Here is an 18,656-nt window from a genome sequence, read left to right on the forward strand (position 1 = left end):
AGGTCCCTGACGTGTGACGGGAATAACCCCGAAACAGCGAAAAGGGTGACGAAGTGGGGTCAGCGTCTCCTCTTACTCACGGTAGTCCGGATAACTGAAGCTGGATTACAAGAATTTTCGACTTTCGTTCCCTGGAGTTCTTGTCCGAGTCCGGAAGCTGAAGTCCGGATAAACGAGAACAAAATACATGGAGGAAAATCCGTTCCCGTGCCTTTTGTCCGGATACCGCGGGATCCGGATAAATGAAGTCCGGATAAACGGGGGTCGACTGTACTATGAAACCATCAACATAAACAAGACCTTAAAAAAAATCACTTTGAGCAAAACACAGAAAATAAACTATTATTCAGAATTCAAAGTGTGCACCTTTGACTACGTTTTAGTATCATGCCTATGGGGTACCGGGCATTATGGCGTCAGCAATAGTATCCAAATGTATCTGTGTACATCAACTCCCTCCGCTCATAACTATCACAGGATTACAGGCTCTGCATACAAGGATGCACAAAATGAGCCATTGAAATATGGGAACCACAACAATGATAACAATTTCGTGGAAGTTGTATTTTCTTGAACTGCCGTATTGAATACATGGATATTGTAGAGTTGTTGAACTCTAGCAACACCGTGTGATCCTTAAGAGGTTGACAAGATGAGAAGAAGGGAATGTGCATTCTCAGGAAGACTGGGAATAAATTGGGTTTTTGATGTGATAGTACAGACGCTGTTGTCGAGATATATGCAAGCAACAAACTGCCCTAAGATACTACAGACATGACCAATGGCCACTGAAGGAACTGGCAAATAACATGCTCCAATTTGAAATGCTACCCTTGAGTAGTAACTAAGTTACCACATCCGGTGAACGTAAAATTTAATGAAACAGCAACTCACAAAGTGCGTTACTTTTCCCATATCAGTTCTCAAATGTCACCTCTAGAACGTTATAGCCAGGAAAGCTTAGACACAAGCTGAATTAGATTTTTCAAGGTTGGTAACTTCACCTTGTTTACACTTTGGCCCCTTTAGTTTCCAGAAATTATTGCGCGCTCATGCGCTTCACTTCAGTGCTCTACATGGCACAATATAAATATTCATAAAAGAATGCCTCGCTTTTTATGCACGGTTTCGAGATTTCGGCAGTAAAACAATGGGCACGCTGGGGACATCAAGGGCATTAGTAATCGTTAGTAAACCTACACAAAGCAGTTGAGCATAAAGATAAGATGCAAGTGAGGTGATATAAGTTAGCAGATGGCAACATTTCCCTGAGTCTGAACCCAAGACTCAGGGAAGTGTTTGAGTATCATCCTGCACACCTGTTTGTCCCCATCTCTATTTTCGCCCTAGTCTCAAGGATATGCTGCCATCTACAAGCAGTCATCAGACAGTGACTTGTGCTTCATTTTCAAGTGCATGTGTGTACAGAAAAAAAGAAAGGAAGGAAGGAAAGAAATGTCGTGAGTTGAGTGCCAAGAGACACTGCAGGTACGTGGGTCAAGGCAGGAGGGAATGTACATCGCTCCTCTTGAAGATATTCTGCGGCAGACATGAGGCATCTTGGACCGGACGACTTTTACATCACCCCCTTAGGACATCCCTGACCACTTCAACATATTTTTTCAGGCATCCTTTCAACTGCTGAGCCCCACTGTTTCAAGCCTTGGCGTTCCAAATTCAGGTTTGCATTCTATCTGTCATCTCCGCAATGCCTGGATTCTGCTTTACCCGAGTTCATCGACATCTTTTTACCATTCACTGGTATTAAACACATTTAGGATTCGTTCTGTGTCGCAGCTCCTAATAGTGTCATGCTAGTACCCCATCCCAAACTTCAGTGATGGCCGCTTAGACCGACTACTTCGTACAATAACATCAGAAGAAATGTAATCTTACTGCTGTGAAGTAGTGCATATTCTTCATCTCAAGCCCTAAGCTTTCATAATGCAATACGCTGTTTGTAGCTGTGTTCTGAGCACAATACAGTGCATTTGGATGTTGCAACATTTCTTCAATATATGGCACATATGAAGAGTTATCACTGGCTGGTGTCAATGGGAAAAAATTGAAGTGGACATTGCTGCCATCGTCACCCCTTCCATAAAACAACATCCGTAAGACAAACAGCAACATGGTTCACTGCTGCGTTTTCATCCCCTGGTGTTGTGTTATATTATGTTATGTTATGTGTGTGGTGTTATAGTCAATTTGGTTCCGTATTATTATCTGACTACAGTTATAGGAGAGTTGCGTTCCAGTTTGCCTGGTGCTACACCAGCGCCCATCTGAGCCCATGCGGTAGTAGTGGTTAGTACAGCCGGTCACGTTAACTCAGGAAGCATGCTGCCCGACCTAAGTTAGCTTCAGGTGACAAACACTCACGGACGATCTCAGCTGCAGTGTGGCACCATGGAAGTACTTAGTTGTCCCCGAAGAACCCTGATCAAGCATTACAAGATTCCTGCTCAGTCATGTTAACGCAAAGCATTCTGTTAAACGCGCTCCCTAAACAGCGCTGCAGTCCGAGTGGCAGAACAAGTTAGGATAGACTCGTGTTATTACTCATGACTCGCAGGCTTGGAATAAGCTTTATAAGTAATATACAGGGTGTTACCCTATAAAAGTCTACCCGCGCCGGCATGCCGTGCTCGCCAATTACTCAATGCAGGCCGTACAATGTGTTGCCCACGTATAAAACTCATAAGGACATTCCATCATGGTAAATATCGAAGTGATTGAGCAGCATAACGCAAAGTTATAGCGCAAAACGTGAGGTTCCCGTAGTCAAAACAGCCAAGATGGCGCCTCTCAGTTAGCAGACGACATCCCGTTTGAGTGTCGTCTGCTTAGTGTGCGTTGGCATTTTTCGTTCCTCACGTTGCTTACTCCTGAGCAAAATACGACAGTTACACGAAAGCGAAATGAAAACTGCAGTTCCATCCGGCTGGCAGGATATGCGACACGTTGTCGTGTGGGGGCAGCATGTCAAGTGCTCTTCTCAGCGCCGCCATCTTGTTTGTTTTGACTATGGGAATTGCACGTTTTGAGTTATAACTTCGTGCTGCGGCACTCAATCACTTTGAAATTGACCAAGATTAAATGTCCTCATGAGCTTTGTATAAAGATCGCACAATGTGCCACCTGCATTGAGTAATTGGCGAATACGGCATGGCGGCACGGGTAGACTTTTATAGGGTAAACCCTGTACATAGTACTTGTTTCATCATTTGGTATTTGCAAGACAAATGGTTTGCGAGTTTTTGAGGAACACTTTGGAGAGACACAATACCACATTCTTTTAAAGTACAGGGTTCGCCAAGATAAACTTCGGGGTTTGTAACGAAGATAAAACAAATAAGAATAGTGTCGGAAAGCTAAAGTAGACGTTAGAGGACGTATTATGCCCCCAAATTTTATGTCCGTAATGCCGCCTAGTCTGTTGCTCTGCGGATAAATCGTGAAAATTTAAAAAATGCCGCTGCCTAATCGGCTATACCTGTGTTCCAGTTACTTTCCTCAGATAGCGACACGGTCGAAAGCAGCGTCGCAGAGAACTAGTCTGCATTCAGTTCTTTGCCATCTGACGGAAAGGAGCTGAAACACAAACTGTGGTTCAGCTCCTTTCAGTCAGATGGCGAAGCAGTCGAGCGCGGTGTTGCAGACGACATCGAACATGTGGAACTGAATGCAGACTAGTTCTCTGCGACGCCGCTTTCGACCGTGTTGCTATCTGAGGAAAGTAGCTGGAACACAGGTATAGCCGATTAGGCAGCGGCGTTTTTTTAATTTTCATGATTTATCCGCAGAGTAACAGACTAGGCGGCATTATGGACATAAAATTTGGGGGCATAATACGTCCTCTAACGTCTACTTTAGCTTTCCGACACTATTCTTATTTGTTTTATCTTCGTTACAAACCCCGAAGTTTATCTAGGCGAACCCTGTACATTACCCAATTTATACATTTGCATATACTTGATGGTACCAAAAAAGCTCCGCAAATCCTCAGCAGCAGCTGTAATAAAGTTTAGTTTGCATTATACCTTCGCAATTCTGGCTGCCTCTCTCTGATTGAGCCTCAAGGTGTAATTCTCAAAGAAAAAGGGTTTCCAAATATTACGACTACTGTTGAAGGTCGTGATGCAGTTACTGTGATGCCACACTTTCTATGTAGAGCCCAACTGTTTCAGTCTGCAACGGATAGAACGTACAACGCAGCACATGTGGAGCTTCACCAACATTTTAAACAACAGAATACCACAGACATTAAAGGAGCTCTGAAAGCCATCTCAAAAATTTTCCATTCCGAACGCATTGTGGAAGCAGGTAAGTTAACTTGATGATGAACACGAAAATTTTCTCTCTACGCGATGTTTTTCGTAGAAAAAAAAGACACTTGAACATCGCCGCGCGCGTTCCCACTCAACTCGCTCCTCCGGGTCAAGTGAGGAGGAGAATGAAAAAAACATCATTGGTGACGTAATAAAAGTTTAAAGCGGCGACCGCGCTTCTATCCAGGTCAGTGCTGACTGGTTTTCTTTTCTTTCTTTCCGTTTTCTTTCCCCCTGCTTTCTCCCCGTCAAGGGATGAATAAGGAAGAACCTCGATATTACTGGTCGTGAAACCCCCGTTCTCGAAATTCATTGTTTGGAAACAAGGAAAAGGGGAAATGCTGCTTCGTAAGATGATATGCCGCGATTAAGAACATAACATCCCTATTTAACCACGCAAATTCAGTTTTCTATATGTGTCCAAGTCGTCTTAGCGAACGAAAGACACATTTAGCAGCCATTTGGCTTAGCAGTGCGGCATGTTGGTTGGTTAGTTGTGTGCTTGCAATATTATGGCTCGGTTAGTCACAGTTTGTCGTTGGCAGTTTTCTGCGCGCAACATGTGCATTTTATAGTCAGCTAAAATTTACGCTAGTCACGTGTAGTTGCAGTGCACGCTGATATGTCGTCGGACGCAAACTTAACCGGCGTTGTCGGTCACTATATGGTGGATAAAACTGATGCACTATATGGTGATAAAACAAATAGCGGCGAGCACGGATGAACTCAAACTTGCGTGTCTGCGTCGTCCACATTTGTAGTATCCATCAGCCAATTCTCGTTTAGCTCGATGATTGGTAAGTTGACCTTAAATTGTGGTGGTCTTATGACACTGCTTGGCTATGTTGGTGTGTAACTCAGGCAATGAATGTTCAACTCCTGATGCCACGATGTGGCGGCGATGGCATATTGCGATAGATTTCACTGGATTGTATCTGACAACGTATGGGCAAGAACACTCCTACAGCTGAATAAGGAATTAACTGAATGGCTAACAAAGTTGCTAGTCGAAGTGACGAGCGCTAGTGATCATAGCGAATTAGTGATATAGCGTATATTGATATAATGACATAGCGGACGGAATTCGTGGTCATAGCGATCATTTTGAGGCGCGAACTGAAGCTGCGCTTAGTGCTGCACTGTGTTTATACGTATTGCCACCAACAAGACAACAAGAAACAGTCACCACGAATAGCGAACAGCATACAAAACACAGACAGAACAGCGTTCAACTGGCACCTGAAGTTTATTTTCATAATCCACCTACTCCGGAAGGTCGCTTTAGGGAAAGCAAGGTCATGCGGGGAGAGGTTGACCAATTTTTTGTTGACTTCGCTCGGGAAGTTCAATGAGGATGGCCTCTACAATCTCACCAATCTTCGTTTATTGTATCTGATAAACCAAAGAAAAAGCAAAAGAAACTTCTTCCACCGCTGCAGCGGGGTTCCGAGTGAAAAATAGCAGACTACGTTCTTCGAAACCAATCAGCGGCTCCACTTTTCTGACGTCAAAATGACGCAAGCGGCTCGACGGCTCGTTCCGGGTATTGCCACCGTTGCGCACGGTCGCGATTTTCAAAATCGAATTCTGCGATATTTATGCACCTGCTGATAGTATTATTTCGCATGGTGCATTTTAATAAGCTTACTAACCGCTTGGTTCAAAAAAATGGTAGTGATTAAAGTGCTTTCCTAGCTCCTTTAATACCACACATGTCGCAGATCATGAGTGTGTGTGGAGCACATCAATTTGAAAGCCCCGATGAAAAGTAAAAAGTGAACGGCAATGTGACCTGGCTATTACACTTTCCTAAGTTGTTGTGTACTTGACGTACCCTGCATATCACTGTCACCCTGTCAGGAGCTGCAATAATGGGAGGCACCATCTCCAATGCCTCCTCATGCTCAGGTACCCAAACAACAGCGTTAGTGTACCCCTTTTGATTCAATGCGTGGGTTACCATGCAACTGTGGCAAATCCAGATATCAAATAGCTGTAGAACAAAGCCAAACCCCCGAATTAACACACTAGCTTCTTATTTTGTGGTCTGAAATGTTATCTACAGTAGCCAAATTTCCAATTTCTGTGCTTGCCTCCCGAGAGGTGGCATGCTTTGACTAAGCGTATTGTGGGGAAGACTCATCGCCATTGCCTGTCTCGCACGGAAAATCCATTCGAGTTGTATGCTATCACCACCATCACCGGTGAAGACAGGTGATGGTGAAGACAGGTGAAGACACCCAGTGGCTAGACGAGCTCTTTCTACCATGGGCATTCTTTGAAGCATCAATAATTTCTTGTATTAAATTGAAAAAAAAAAAAAAAAGCTAGGCTGTTCCATCAGTATATCATGGAAAAATTCATAACCAAATCTGTAAGCATTGAAATTATCATCCGACTTCATGTGCTACACATATTCTAATATTTGAGCCACAGATAAGCTAAACAAATTAACTAAAAAACTGAAGTAGCACAACAGTATGAACAAACACTCTGTAGAACAGGGCTACGAAAAGCAAAAACCTGTACCTGTTCATGCCACATGCGTTTAAACGTGTCTTTGTGTGTCAAGAGAAACTCTTTGTCCTCTGGGAGAACTTCCCGTGCAAACACTCCGTGCATGGAATGATCGTATGATACCCAACGCATCTGCAACGAAATGTAATAAATCAGGTGAAAAGAGTTGACAAATGGGATATAATTCAACCCACAAATCGTCCTTGCAGGAATTTTGAAACAGTTAGCATCCATTTAAAAAATGCAGGTCATCTGAGGCAGGATGAGCAGTGCTACTTGGGCTCACAAGGCAAGACAATTAGAGTAGAGATAGGGTCATAATGATGTAGGACGACACACACACACACATCCTTTTTCTTGTCTGTGCTGCTCAGTTTTGCTACATCATCGAGACAATGTTATATAACTTGAAACTTGTAGTGTAAATGAATACAGCCGATTCCAAGACAGCACGGCCTACATTTCCCTCCTCATGGTTCTGCCCTTATGCTTTACACAAATGAAGAGAAAAATGCAAGTAAAGTTAGGGTCACAGAATAAGGTCATCGTCACTGAGGGACACGCAGGCAATTATCAATGTCATCTCGCTTCTGGATTGTTTATGCAGCCCACTGAACTGCTCGAAGTATCATGCACCCAAAGCACCAAATGTAGGCAAAGCAAACGAAAACTCTGGTCATCAGCGATAGGTATTCTTAAATGAAGCTTATTTAGTGACTCTGATCAGAAAAGAGAATATGCAAAGAAATTTGGATCCCACATCAACATAGCTCTGGGCAACAAATGTCATCTTGAGACCATGCTGGAGTAATTAAGAAGCAGGCAGAGGTGCATGTCTTGTATAGTTCTTTGTTACCAGTCATCAAGGATAGGCCATGGGACACAATTTGCCTTGTTGCAAATCAAACAGTATGGAAGTAGGCATGGTAGGTAGGGATATGGTAAGTGCCTAGCACAACACTGGGGACCATCAGATCTGCAGTCACATAGTATATGGAATGCGTGGCACATGTAACGGTCACTGGAGTTCCATGGCCCCATAATGACAGAAAATCTGAGGGAAAAAGCTGCATAAGCTGGCAAGCTTAAAGCTGAGCAATTTTCAATGGCATCATGCATAGGGTTCGGAATCCCAAGCAGTTTTTACAATCCCGGGATTTCTAAATGTAGATCCCAGGACGGGATCAGGATTTTCGTGCAACTATTCCCAGGATGCCATATAGGACCTTATCCACCTTTACATCCACACTATCACAAATTGCAATACAGTGCACGTGTGTCATCCCCATGGAACATTCTAGTGGAAGAAAACGAAAAAAAGAAGAAAGTTCTCACTGGGCAAAAGTTTTGCCACATATTATTTTGAGCACTCACACCACATCGGAATGTCGACCTTGCATTGAAATGAGTCTCTTCTTGTCGTCTTCTACGAGATAACTTGCGGCTGCGCCTCACCATACTTCTCAACGTTAGTAAAGCACAAGAAGACATGATGTCAGCACTGTACTTATGCTGCAGCTAATATAGACTACATTTTTCGCGTCTTCCGCTGGAGTATTCTGAGGAATGTTGCTTGTGAGAATACATGAAATGGTGCATTTCGCATTTCTCCCCTTTTATTCGTCCACAATAACTGTTGTGTTTTGTCTGGAGCAGCGAAGTCTAGTTTTCTAAAAAGGCTGTCTGCATGTTCTTTTTTCACTTTCAAACATATTTGCGAGGATAAAATAAAAGAAAAGAGAGAGAGATACTGCAGAGTGAGAGAGAATCTGGCAGTATTTTGTTTATAGCCTTATGTACCGGAAGGCTCCTCCTCGTTTGGTATAAGGTTTAGAAGAAGGGCTGTTCTCGGTCACGGCTTGCGTAGTTCACATGAGTCGGCAGCTAAAATCTTTGTCGTGTGCTTCACTTTCGGATTGCGAGTGATATTTTTCGGTGAAAGGATAATTGAAACAAAGTCAGTCTATTCTGCCTAGAATTCAATGTCACGAAAGTCTAAATTTATTATTCCGAAATCCCAGGACTTGTCCTCGCGAAATCCCAGGATTTTGGGACATGATATTATGCCAAAATCCCGATCCCTAACCGAACCCTATGCACTGAATCATGCATGCCATGTGGAGGGGATCCCGAAAAATCGTCCTCGGAGAAAACGACCCCGGAAAAACGTCTCCCGGAAAAATCGTCCCCGGTGGGAACCTAGGTTACAACCGGGTCCTAGGTTAGAATTCAGAGGTTGGGTTAGTTTAGGCTTGTTTTTGACAGTTCAACCTGCAGTTGGGGGAGGGGGGACACCCACAGTAGGGCACGCGCACAAGGATCCAGGAAGAAATGTCCCCGGAAAAAATGTCCTCGGAAGAAATGCCCCCCCAAAAAATGTCCCCTGGAAGAAATGTCCCCGGAAAAAATGTCCCCTGCGGAAAATTCATTTTTGGTACGCGCGGACTGGTTGACTTCGGATGGTGACTTTTTACTAGAACGGTATGAATATTTGGATTTTTGAGCACCGAAGCGAGTAATCGTATATCCTATTCTATTTCCAAATCAAATATGGAATTCAATGTTCGAATTACAAATCGAATTTACGTTTCTTCTAAACCGAATATATTTGAATAGTCCCGAAACTGCACACGTAAGGCCTGCACATGGAGGGCATAAAACAGGGTGAGCGCTACTTACGCATACATACTGTACATGCTTATATTCCAATATATGCTGTATATGTATCCAATTACGGTTATTCAACAAGTCACTTAATTTATTCGTATTCAATTCCATTTTAAAATGACTATTCACACATAGCATTTCTTTGCCTAGGGAGTCGCTGTGGGTGACCAGGGTCAGTTTTGGTGAATTTACTTTGTTGTGTCTTGCAATAAAGCGGCCTGTAGAGTCATGGGGCTCCCAAGACGCAACGCGTGACAACACTAGACATATTGAAATACATTTTTGCCTGTCAATTGTGTTGCTTTCCCCCCGCATTTTATTTTCATTTTTACACATCACCCTGCACGTCGATCTGCGCACTTTTAAAAAAGAACTTGACACGCTCCTAGCCATTCCGAATGACATCTCTCCTGATTTGTTGAAACTGGGCAGGTACGCCGTTCAACTTTTCTCAAACCCCAGCAGTGTAATATTTCTTCCAGCGGTCTTCTTTACGATGTTCGCTCACCTGAGATCTCTCAACGTTTCTTTGTCTCCGGTACCACTCCTACTGTACATTGCTTTCTTGTGTATTTTCTTTTTCGCGCCCTCAGTCCTCTCTAATAAGAATTTGTATTTCCTCCTCACCCCCTTCGTTGTCCCCTTTCTCTGATGTACAGGGTGTGTGCAGAAAAACATGACCCGCATTTAGGCACATAGCTTGTTGCCTACCTAACTAACGAACTTCCGGTGGCGCACGATGACGCATTTATGCGTGCGAAATCTGCAGAAAAATTGTGGAAGCCATACTCAGCTTAAAAAATAAACGGAACAACGAAAACGTCGGCTTCCGTGCATCAGAATAGGGCAACATGGTGGACAACAGGGTGTATGTGAAAGGGCAACACGGTGGACGTAGGAGAGTTGTGTTCAAGTACCGCTAGGGGAGCTATCGGTGCATAAATCGAAACGATGTCCCACATGGATGCTCATCGGCAGTACCCCTAGCGGTGTCTGCACATAACTCTCCTGAGACGAAATGCACTACCATGCACTGTCATGACCCCCCTATTCTAATGCATGGAAGCCCATGTTTTCGCGTGCTGTTTATTTTTTTACACTGAGTATGACTTCCAGGATTTTTTTGCAGCTTTCGCACGCATAAATACGCCGTCGTGCGCCACCGGAAGTTCCTCGGCTAAGTAGACAACGAGTTACATGTAAAAATGCGAGTCATGTTTTTCTTCACACACCCTGTACATTAGTACATATAAATATCTCTACCAAGTGTTCAATGTATCGCACCTGATGAAGGACAGACTCTGTCCAAAACCTTGTTTTTCAGTAAAATAAATGTTTCAATCTCTTATTTTAAGTCCGAGGACTTCAAGACCGGCAATATCGCAACCGGAGATTTTGCAAAAATGCCACGCGTACCAAAAGTGGATGTTTCTCAGGGGACATTTTTTGCGGGGACATTTTTTCCGGGGGACATTTCTTCCGGGGACATTTTTTCCGGGAACCTTTTTTTGGCTGTAGTTTAGTAACGATCTCGGAGCGCACGGATGGGTGTAGATTTAGCAGGAGTACAGTAAGGTCATTGTTGCCGTTGTTGCCAGACGACACTTGTGAATACAGAAGTATGGTGAGGCGCAGCCGCAAGTTATCTTGTAGAAGACGACAAGAAGAGACTCATTTCAATGCAAGGTCAACATTCCGATGTGGTGTGAGTGCTCAAAATAATATGTGGCAAAACTTTTGCCCAGTGAGAACTTTCTTCTTTTTTTCGTTTTCTTCCACTAGAATGTTCCATGAGGATGACACACGTGCACTGTATTGCAATTTGTGATAGTGTGGATGTAAAGGTGGATAAGGTCCTATATGGCATCCTGGGAATAGTTGCACGAAAATCCTGATCCCGTCCTGGGATCTACATTTAGAAATCCCGGGATTGTAAAAACTGCTTGGGATTCCGAACCCTATGCATGATGCCATTGAAAATTGCTCAGCTTTAAGCTTGCCAGCTTATGCAGCTTTTCCCCTCAGATTTTCTGTCATTATGGGGCCATGGAACTCCAGTGACCGTTACATGTGCCACGCATTCCATATACTATGTGACTGCAGATCTGATGGTCCCTAGTGTTGTGCTAGGCACTTACCATATCCCTACCTACCATGCCTACTTCCATACTGTTTGATTTGCAACAAGGCAAATTGTGTCCCATGGCCTATCCTTGATGACTGGTAACAAAGAACTATACAAGACATGCACCTCTGCCTGCTTCTTAATTACTCCAGCATGGTCTCAAGATGACATTTGTTGCCCAGAGCTATGTTGATGCGGGATCCAAATTTCTTTGCATATTCTCTTTTCTGATCAGAGTCACTAAATAAGCTTCATTTAAGAATACCTATCGCTGATGACCAGAGTTTTCGTTTGCTTTGCCTACATTTGGTGCTTTGGGTGCATGATACTTCGAGGGAACCTTTTTTTGGCTGTAGTTTAGTAACGATCTCGGAGCGCACGGATGGGTGTAGATTTAGCAGGAGTACAGTAAGGTCATTGTTGCCAGACGACACTTGTGAATACGGACGTCCAGTGCATGTTATGAAATGAATATCGTCTTTATGTCATTGTTGCCAGACGACATGCGTGAATACGGGCATTAAAAGCAGGCTACTAAATGAATATCTGCCTTTGAAAGGCAGAACAGGGTTATTAGAAGAGTTAAAGCTCCTAGGGCCAACTGTGATGTAAAACAGAAAACTGCTTGCCAAGCAAAAACTTTACTATGAGAAATAGGCGTATTTTGAGCGTAGATGTCTGGAATACAGCATTTAATATTGAAATGTGCACAAAAATACTGGAAATAATTAGCAGAGGCACAATTGAATCAGAGGAAAAGTGATGTTTTACATGGGGAGTTTTAACGCCAAAGGTCACATTCTGTACGCTGTTCTACGTAGAATGTTCACGCATCACAAATGTCACGTCAAATTACACATACATACATATGTATGTATATATATATATATATATATGTTTACAATTTGATCGTGCACTCCCAGCCAAGGACAGCTGTTTCGCTCTACTTGGAGCTCGTCAGCCTGGCGTAGGGAAGTGACACGATCTTGGGTCGGCACAACAATGCGTCTCGGCGAGACGTCATTGTGTCAGCTTCGGCTATTTTTTTACTTTATATATATATATATATATATGGAATACATTAGGACTACAATATCCGTTGTGATTAGGTCAGCTGAATACGTATTCCATGTGTCGAGAGGGCCCATATATACTGTGCATCTGTCGTGACTGAGGTTAGGTGAGGTCTGCCGAATACGTATTCCATGCGTTGAGAGGGCCCATGTAGACTGTGCTTCCGTTGTGACTGAGGTTAGGTTAGGTCTGGCGAATACGTATTCCATGTGTCGAGAGGGCCCATATATACTGTGCATCCGTTGTGACTGAGGTTAGGTTAGGTCTGGCAAATACGTATTCCATGTGTCGAGAGGGCCCATATATACTGTGCATCCGTCGTGACTGAGGTTAGGTTAGGTCTGGCAAATACGTATTCCATGTGTCGAGAGGGCCCATATATACTGTGCATTCGTCGTGACTGAGGTTAGGTTAGGTCTGGCGAATACGTATTCCATGTGTCGAGAGGGCCCATATATACTGTGCTTCCGTCGTGACTGAGGTTAGGTTAGGTCTGGCGAATACGTATTCCATGTGTCGAGAGGGCCCATGTAGAATGTGCTTCCGTCGTGACTGAGGTTAGGTTAGGTCTGGCGAATACGTATTCCATGTGTCGAGAGGGCCCATATATACTGTGCTTCCGTCGTGACTGAGGTTAGGTTAGGTCTGGCGAATACGTATTCCATGTGTCGAGAGGGCCCATGTAGAATGTGCTTCCGTCGTGACTGAGGTTAGGTTAGGTCTGGCGAATACGTATTCCATGTGTCGAGAGGCCCATGTAGAATGTGCTTCCGTCGTGACTGAGGTTAGGTTAGGTCTGGCGAATATGTATTCCATGTGTCGAGAGGGCCCATATATACTGTGCATTCGGCGTGACTGAGGTTAGGGTAGGTGAGGGGAATACGTATTCCATGTGTCGAGAGGGCCCATGTAGACTGTGCATCCGTCGTGACTGAGGTTAGGTTAGGTCTGACGGACACGTATTCCATGTGTCGGGAGGGCCCTTGTAGACTGTGCTTCTGTCGTGATTGAGGTTAGGTTAGGTCTGGCAAACACGTATTCCATGTGTCGACATGGGCCCATGTAGACTGTGCTTCGTGACTGAGGTTAGGTTAGGTCTGGCGAATACGTATTCCATGTGTCGAGAGGGCCCATATATACTGTGCATTCGGCGTGACTGAGGTTAGGGTAGGTGAGGGGAATACGTATTCCATGTGTCGAGAGGGCCCATGTAGACTGTGCATCCGTCGTGACTGAGGTTAGGTTAGGTCTGACGGACACGTATTCCATGTGTCGGGAGGGCCCTTGTAGACTGTGCTTCTGTCGTGATTGAGGTTAGGTTAGGTCTGGCAAACACGTATTCCATGTGTCGACATGGGCCCATGTAGGCTGTGCTTCGTGACTGAGGTTAGGTTAGGTCTGGCGAATACGTATTCCATGTGTCGAGAGGGTCCATGTAGACTGTGCATCCGTCGTGACTGAGGTTAGGTTAGGTCTGGCGAATACGTATTCCATGTGTCGAGAGGGCCCATATATACTGTGCTTCCGTCGTGACTGAGGTTAGGTTAGGTCTGGCGAATACGTATTCCATGTGTCGAGAGGGCCCATGTAGAATGTGCTTCCGTCGTGACTGAGGTTAGGTTAGGTCTGGCGAATACGTATTCCATGTGTTGAGAGGCCCGTGTAGAATGTGCTTCCGTCGTGACTGAGGTTAGGTTAGGTCTTGCGAATACGTATTCCATGTGTCGAGAGGGCCCATATATACTGTGCATTCGGCGTGACTGAGGTTAGGTTAGGTGAGGGGAATACGTATTCCATGTGTCGAGAGGGCCCATGTAGACTGTGCATCCGTCGTGACTGAGGTCAGGTTAGGTCTGACGGACACGTATTCCATGTGTCGACATGGGCCCATGTAGACTGTGCTTCGTGACTGAGGTTAGGTTAGGTCTGGCGAATACGTATTCCATGTGTCGAGAGGGTCCATGTAGACTGTGCATCCGTCGTGACTGAGGTTAGGTTAGGTCTGGCGAATACGTATTCCATGTGTCGAGAGGGCACATGTAGACTGCATCCGTCGTGACTGAGGTTAGGTTAGGTCTGTCGAATACGTATTCCATATGTCGAGAGGGCCCATGTAAACCGTGCATCCGTCGTGACTGAGGTTAGGTTAGTTCAGGGGAATATGTATCCCATGTATCGAGAATGCTCTACGTCATGATTGGGAACCAAACCCTGCGAGTGTATCCAGGATACTGTCGTTTGTGTGTCCTTCAGGATGTGGCCCAACTTGAACAAGTTCGTGCTTGTGGGTTTGGAATCAAGCACTTGCGAAGTGTCGTCTGATAGATGTGCTTGCGGTGTTTGGCGACATCGCGAGATTGGTGTTTCATCACGGTTTCTTCCTAATGTTATGCGTTATTTGTAATAAATTTACGTTTTAGTTACATGAAAAAGGATGAAAAGTCAGAGAATTGAGTTTTATACTTTTGTGTTTGTGTCATATTTTGGTTCCATTGGGTTGGTGGCGCTGAAGTAGTGGGATGGGGGTTGGAGATAGATCGCGGTAATTATCGAAAGAGGTAATTTTGTATCAAGATTAACAAAGTTTGCAAATCTGTAACAATTTTTGGGCTGTAAAATAGTAAAATTGCATGCAGAGACCGGACGCATATCGGTTTTCCGTGTTTTTCATGATTTTGTCTTCGTAGAAGCCGCGGTATCGTTACTAAACTATATCCCATTTTTTCCGGTTCCCCGTGCACAACGCTACGCTAATAACGCTATGCGCCGTTTGACAAAAAAACACTTTTTTGACTTTTTTTTTGTCGATTTCTCCGGGGGCCATTTTTTCGTAAACACGAAAACCTCTCTTACGAATACGTGTGCTGCTCATGACACTTGTTTTTATTGCCCTTTTTGGCACTTCCTTTATCCCTCCCATCACGGTACCTTCAGAATTCTGGTAAACACCTTCTTTGTGTGTCCAACAAGTAGTGAAACGAAACCTACCTTCCAGTAGTCTTTGGTCGGCTGAGTGAGGCCACTTGACAACAAATTTTATAAGCTTTGTTTTCAACGTGCGCTAGGTCAACGTTTTGAAACAGCAAATTATCGTTCATTCATTACGACGTATGTAGAAGCGAAATTCACCACTCCGCTCGTTTACGAGCGAGCTGAGAATGAGAAGAACGACAAGCGGTGAAGGCAGACACGAAAACCACATCAAGATTTCAAGCAAAGTTCCAAATATGCCTCAGGACTAAATTACACGAACTGATAAAACCGATGAAATGATGAAACCATGAAACTTCTCAAACCGCTCTCTACACTTCGACCACTCCCGAGCTTTGCTTGTGGCTTTGCGGTTGGCTCTTGGCTCTATAGCCGACTTTGCAGCTAGCCCGCGTCCGCGTCACATGCCAAATGCTAAACCTGAATGGGTCACGAGGCATTCAGGTGATTCAGGTTTTGCTTTTGTGTGCACTTCCATGGCGGCGTCCACTGGCAAGTGAGGAACATGCCGTGGAGTAACGGAGTACCATTACCATTTCTGAGGCTAGACGCTTGGGTTCCTACGTTTCTGTTGCGTCTTCGCAGCAGCTAAGCTTCTTGTAGCGATGGAGGTGGTCAACACCAAGGACATGACCAGTCTCTTCGACTTCTGCTCCAAATACACCTTTCGTGCTAAGGAAAATGATCGACAAGTCAGTAGTGCTTTTCACATCGGTTTTGCTAAAATGAGTGGTCTTCTTGTGAATTGACATTGACTCCCCCCGAATTTGAAGCAGTCACCAAAGAACTTGCCGCTTGTCACTGTGTTATTTCGTTTACCTTATTGACACTGAAGGCATATGGTTAGCGTTAGCAAACCGTGTCTCATTTGAAATTTTCTAGTTCGGTACGCAGACATTTGCATCTGCAACGACCTGAACTAATTTACACATTCATTAGTATGCCTACCATTATTAAGTAGTCATGAATCTTAGGCGTGCACCTGATTAGCAAAATGCGAAAAGTAAATTTTTGTGTTTCCATTTTTAGACGTTGTATATCCAGAAGAAATGCGAAGATCTTTTTGCAAAGGATTATGTCTTCTCTGTAAGTACAACGCTTTTTTTCTTTCCACTTATGGATCAACATGAGTCGTAGCAAGTGAGTGAGGGCTTGTTCTCACGCACAGCGCTTGGCTCCTGGGCGCTTGAAATCAAGCATTGTATTCTACCTTCGTGTTCCCACTTGTAAAGCAGAGCGCACAGCACTTGGCAGCTCAAGTCTCTCGAAACCTCATGGGCGACGAGACTCAGCACCGTTTTGTCTTTTGCTGATTCTCGATTGCCATAAGCTATGCTGACGCACAAGCTCAGTCGGCTGCCAGACGGGAAATTTTATGCCCATGTCCCGTTTACCACGACATCAACACAGCACCTCAAAACCAGGCAGCAAGACAATCCCTCAGCTTCTGCAACGTCATGGGTAAAACAGCAATAGCAACGATAAACTGTTTCAAGAAACCTATTTATTTATTTATTTAGCAATACTGCGAGCCCGTCTCTGGCCCAAGCAGGTGTCAGTACAGCAACCGAAAGCAAAACTAAACAATACACAACTAGTAATGACGTCGAAAAATAGACGAAACATATTACAAAATACACAAAATAGGCCTATGTAGCAAAGTATCACAAGATACACAATAAGGAAGGAATGTGGCGTTGTGGTTGAGTCTCGCCGACTTGCGGGCAGGTGGTAAAAGGTACATTCTGGAATCAATACCGAGACAGTTGTTACAAATTAGGTAAAGAAATATCGACCTGTGTTTTTTTCTTCTGGCCTACAATGACTCTAGGCGTGCCCGTTCCAACAATGAGGAAACAGAGTCTGAATATTTGTATTTTGAATAAATGAATCTAGCGGATAATCTTTGAACATGTTCGATCATGACAATGTGTCTTTTTGCAGAGGGGTCCCATACAACTGCTGCGTTCTCTAGTATGGGGCGTATGTATGGTCTATAGGCCATTAACTTAAGATCCGGTGGGACACAGCTCCTCCTGAGTGAACAGAGCTTCTGCATTGTAGAACTGCAGATGTTCTCGATGTGGTTATTCCAGCTTAAACTTGACATTATCCTTACTCTGAGATATTGAACTTCGTCAACCTTTTGAAGCATCCTATTGTTAATGTGATAAGTGGACTGTATGACCTGCTTCCCATTACTTGTAGTAATGAACACTGTCTTATTATAGTTTATCCTCATTCCCTGCGTGTTGAACCTTGCGTCACGCCTTAATTCACCGGATTTTGCGTTAGATATATTAATGTATTGACAGCAGTTTCTCAAGTAGGCAGACACCTAGTTCGTAATTTTGTTACATAACCCTATTCTTTTAAGTTTATGAATACGTTTGGAGTGAGGGACAGAATCAGATCTCTTTGCCAGGTCGAAGAAAATGGCATCTATTAGTCCTTTCTGATCGATCACAGCTGCAAAGTCGTGGACTGGATTGTCACAACAAGTTATGTGACAGTAGAAAGCTTTTGACAAAAACCGTGTTGAAAGCTACTAAGCAGGCCGCTAGTTTCCAGAAATGAAATTACTATGTGTTTGTATAGAATATGTTCGGATACTTTGCACCACGTGCTGGTGAATGAAATCGGTCTGTAGTTCTGTACAAAGTTGTTTCCTTCCTTATGAATGGGGAGTACCCTTGCACACAGCCAATTGTTGGGCAGAGTTGCAGAATCAAGGGAACAGCGAAAGATAATGCAAAGATACTTTGAGACCCATTGAGCATGTCTTTTTAAAGACTTCTTTGGAACACCGTCAGGCACTGTGGATTTCTTTTCTTTAAGATTTAATAACGTTTGGAGAATCCCCTCCTCTGATATTAAAATGTCAGACATTCTTGACTCCACCCCTAACTCAGACTGAGAATCATACAGAACAGAGTTCAAAAAGACCGATT

The 18,656-nt window shown here is 44.0% G+C and overlaps 2 protein-coding genes across 6 annotated transcripts in view; one reads left to right on the plus strand and one right to left on the minus strand.

Annotated features, from left to right (window-relative positions):
* LOC135396547 (uncharacterized) overlaps positions 1 to 16,102 on the minus strand; it is a 139,304-nt gene extending 123,202 nt beyond the window's left edge. The window contains exons 1-2 of one of the 4 annotated variants that reach the window (XM_064627590.1): positions 15,703 to 16,102; positions 6,861 to 6,980 (exon numbers count right to left, since the gene is read on the minus strand). In XM_064627590.1, the coding sequence (XP_064483660.1) occupies positions 6,861 to 6,980 (120 nt within the window). In that variant the 5' untranslated portion in view covers positions 15,703 to 16,102. The remainder of the gene's footprint in view (positions 1 to 6,860; positions 6,981 to 15,702) is intronic. The other 3 variants (XM_064627589.1, XM_064627587.1, XM_064627588.1) reach the window with 3 other exon arrangements.
* A 20-nt stretch (positions 16,103 to 16,122) lies between these two features.
* Positions 16,123 to 18,656, plus strand: part of LOC135396546 (myotubularin-related protein 14-like) — a 226,801-nt gene continuing 224,267 nt past the window's right edge. For both annotated transcript variants that reach the window (XM_064627585.1, XM_064627586.1), the window contains exons 1-2: positions 16,123 to 16,397; positions 16,735 to 16,791. In XM_064627585.1, coding sequence (XP_064483655.1) covers positions 16,311 to 16,397; positions 16,735 to 16,791 — 144 coding nt within the window. In that variant the 5' untranslated portion in view covers positions 16,123 to 16,310. The remainder of the gene's footprint in view (positions 16,398 to 16,734; positions 16,792 to 18,656) is intronic.

The sequence above is a fragment of the Ornithodoros turicata genome, chromosome 6 (assembly GCF_037126465.1).
Source record: "Ornithodoros turicata isolate Travis chromosome 6, ASM3712646v1, whole genome shotgun sequence".
Classification (NCBI taxonomy): Eukaryota; Metazoa; Arthropoda; class Arachnida; order Ixodida; family Argasidae; genus Ornithodoros; species Ornithodoros turicata.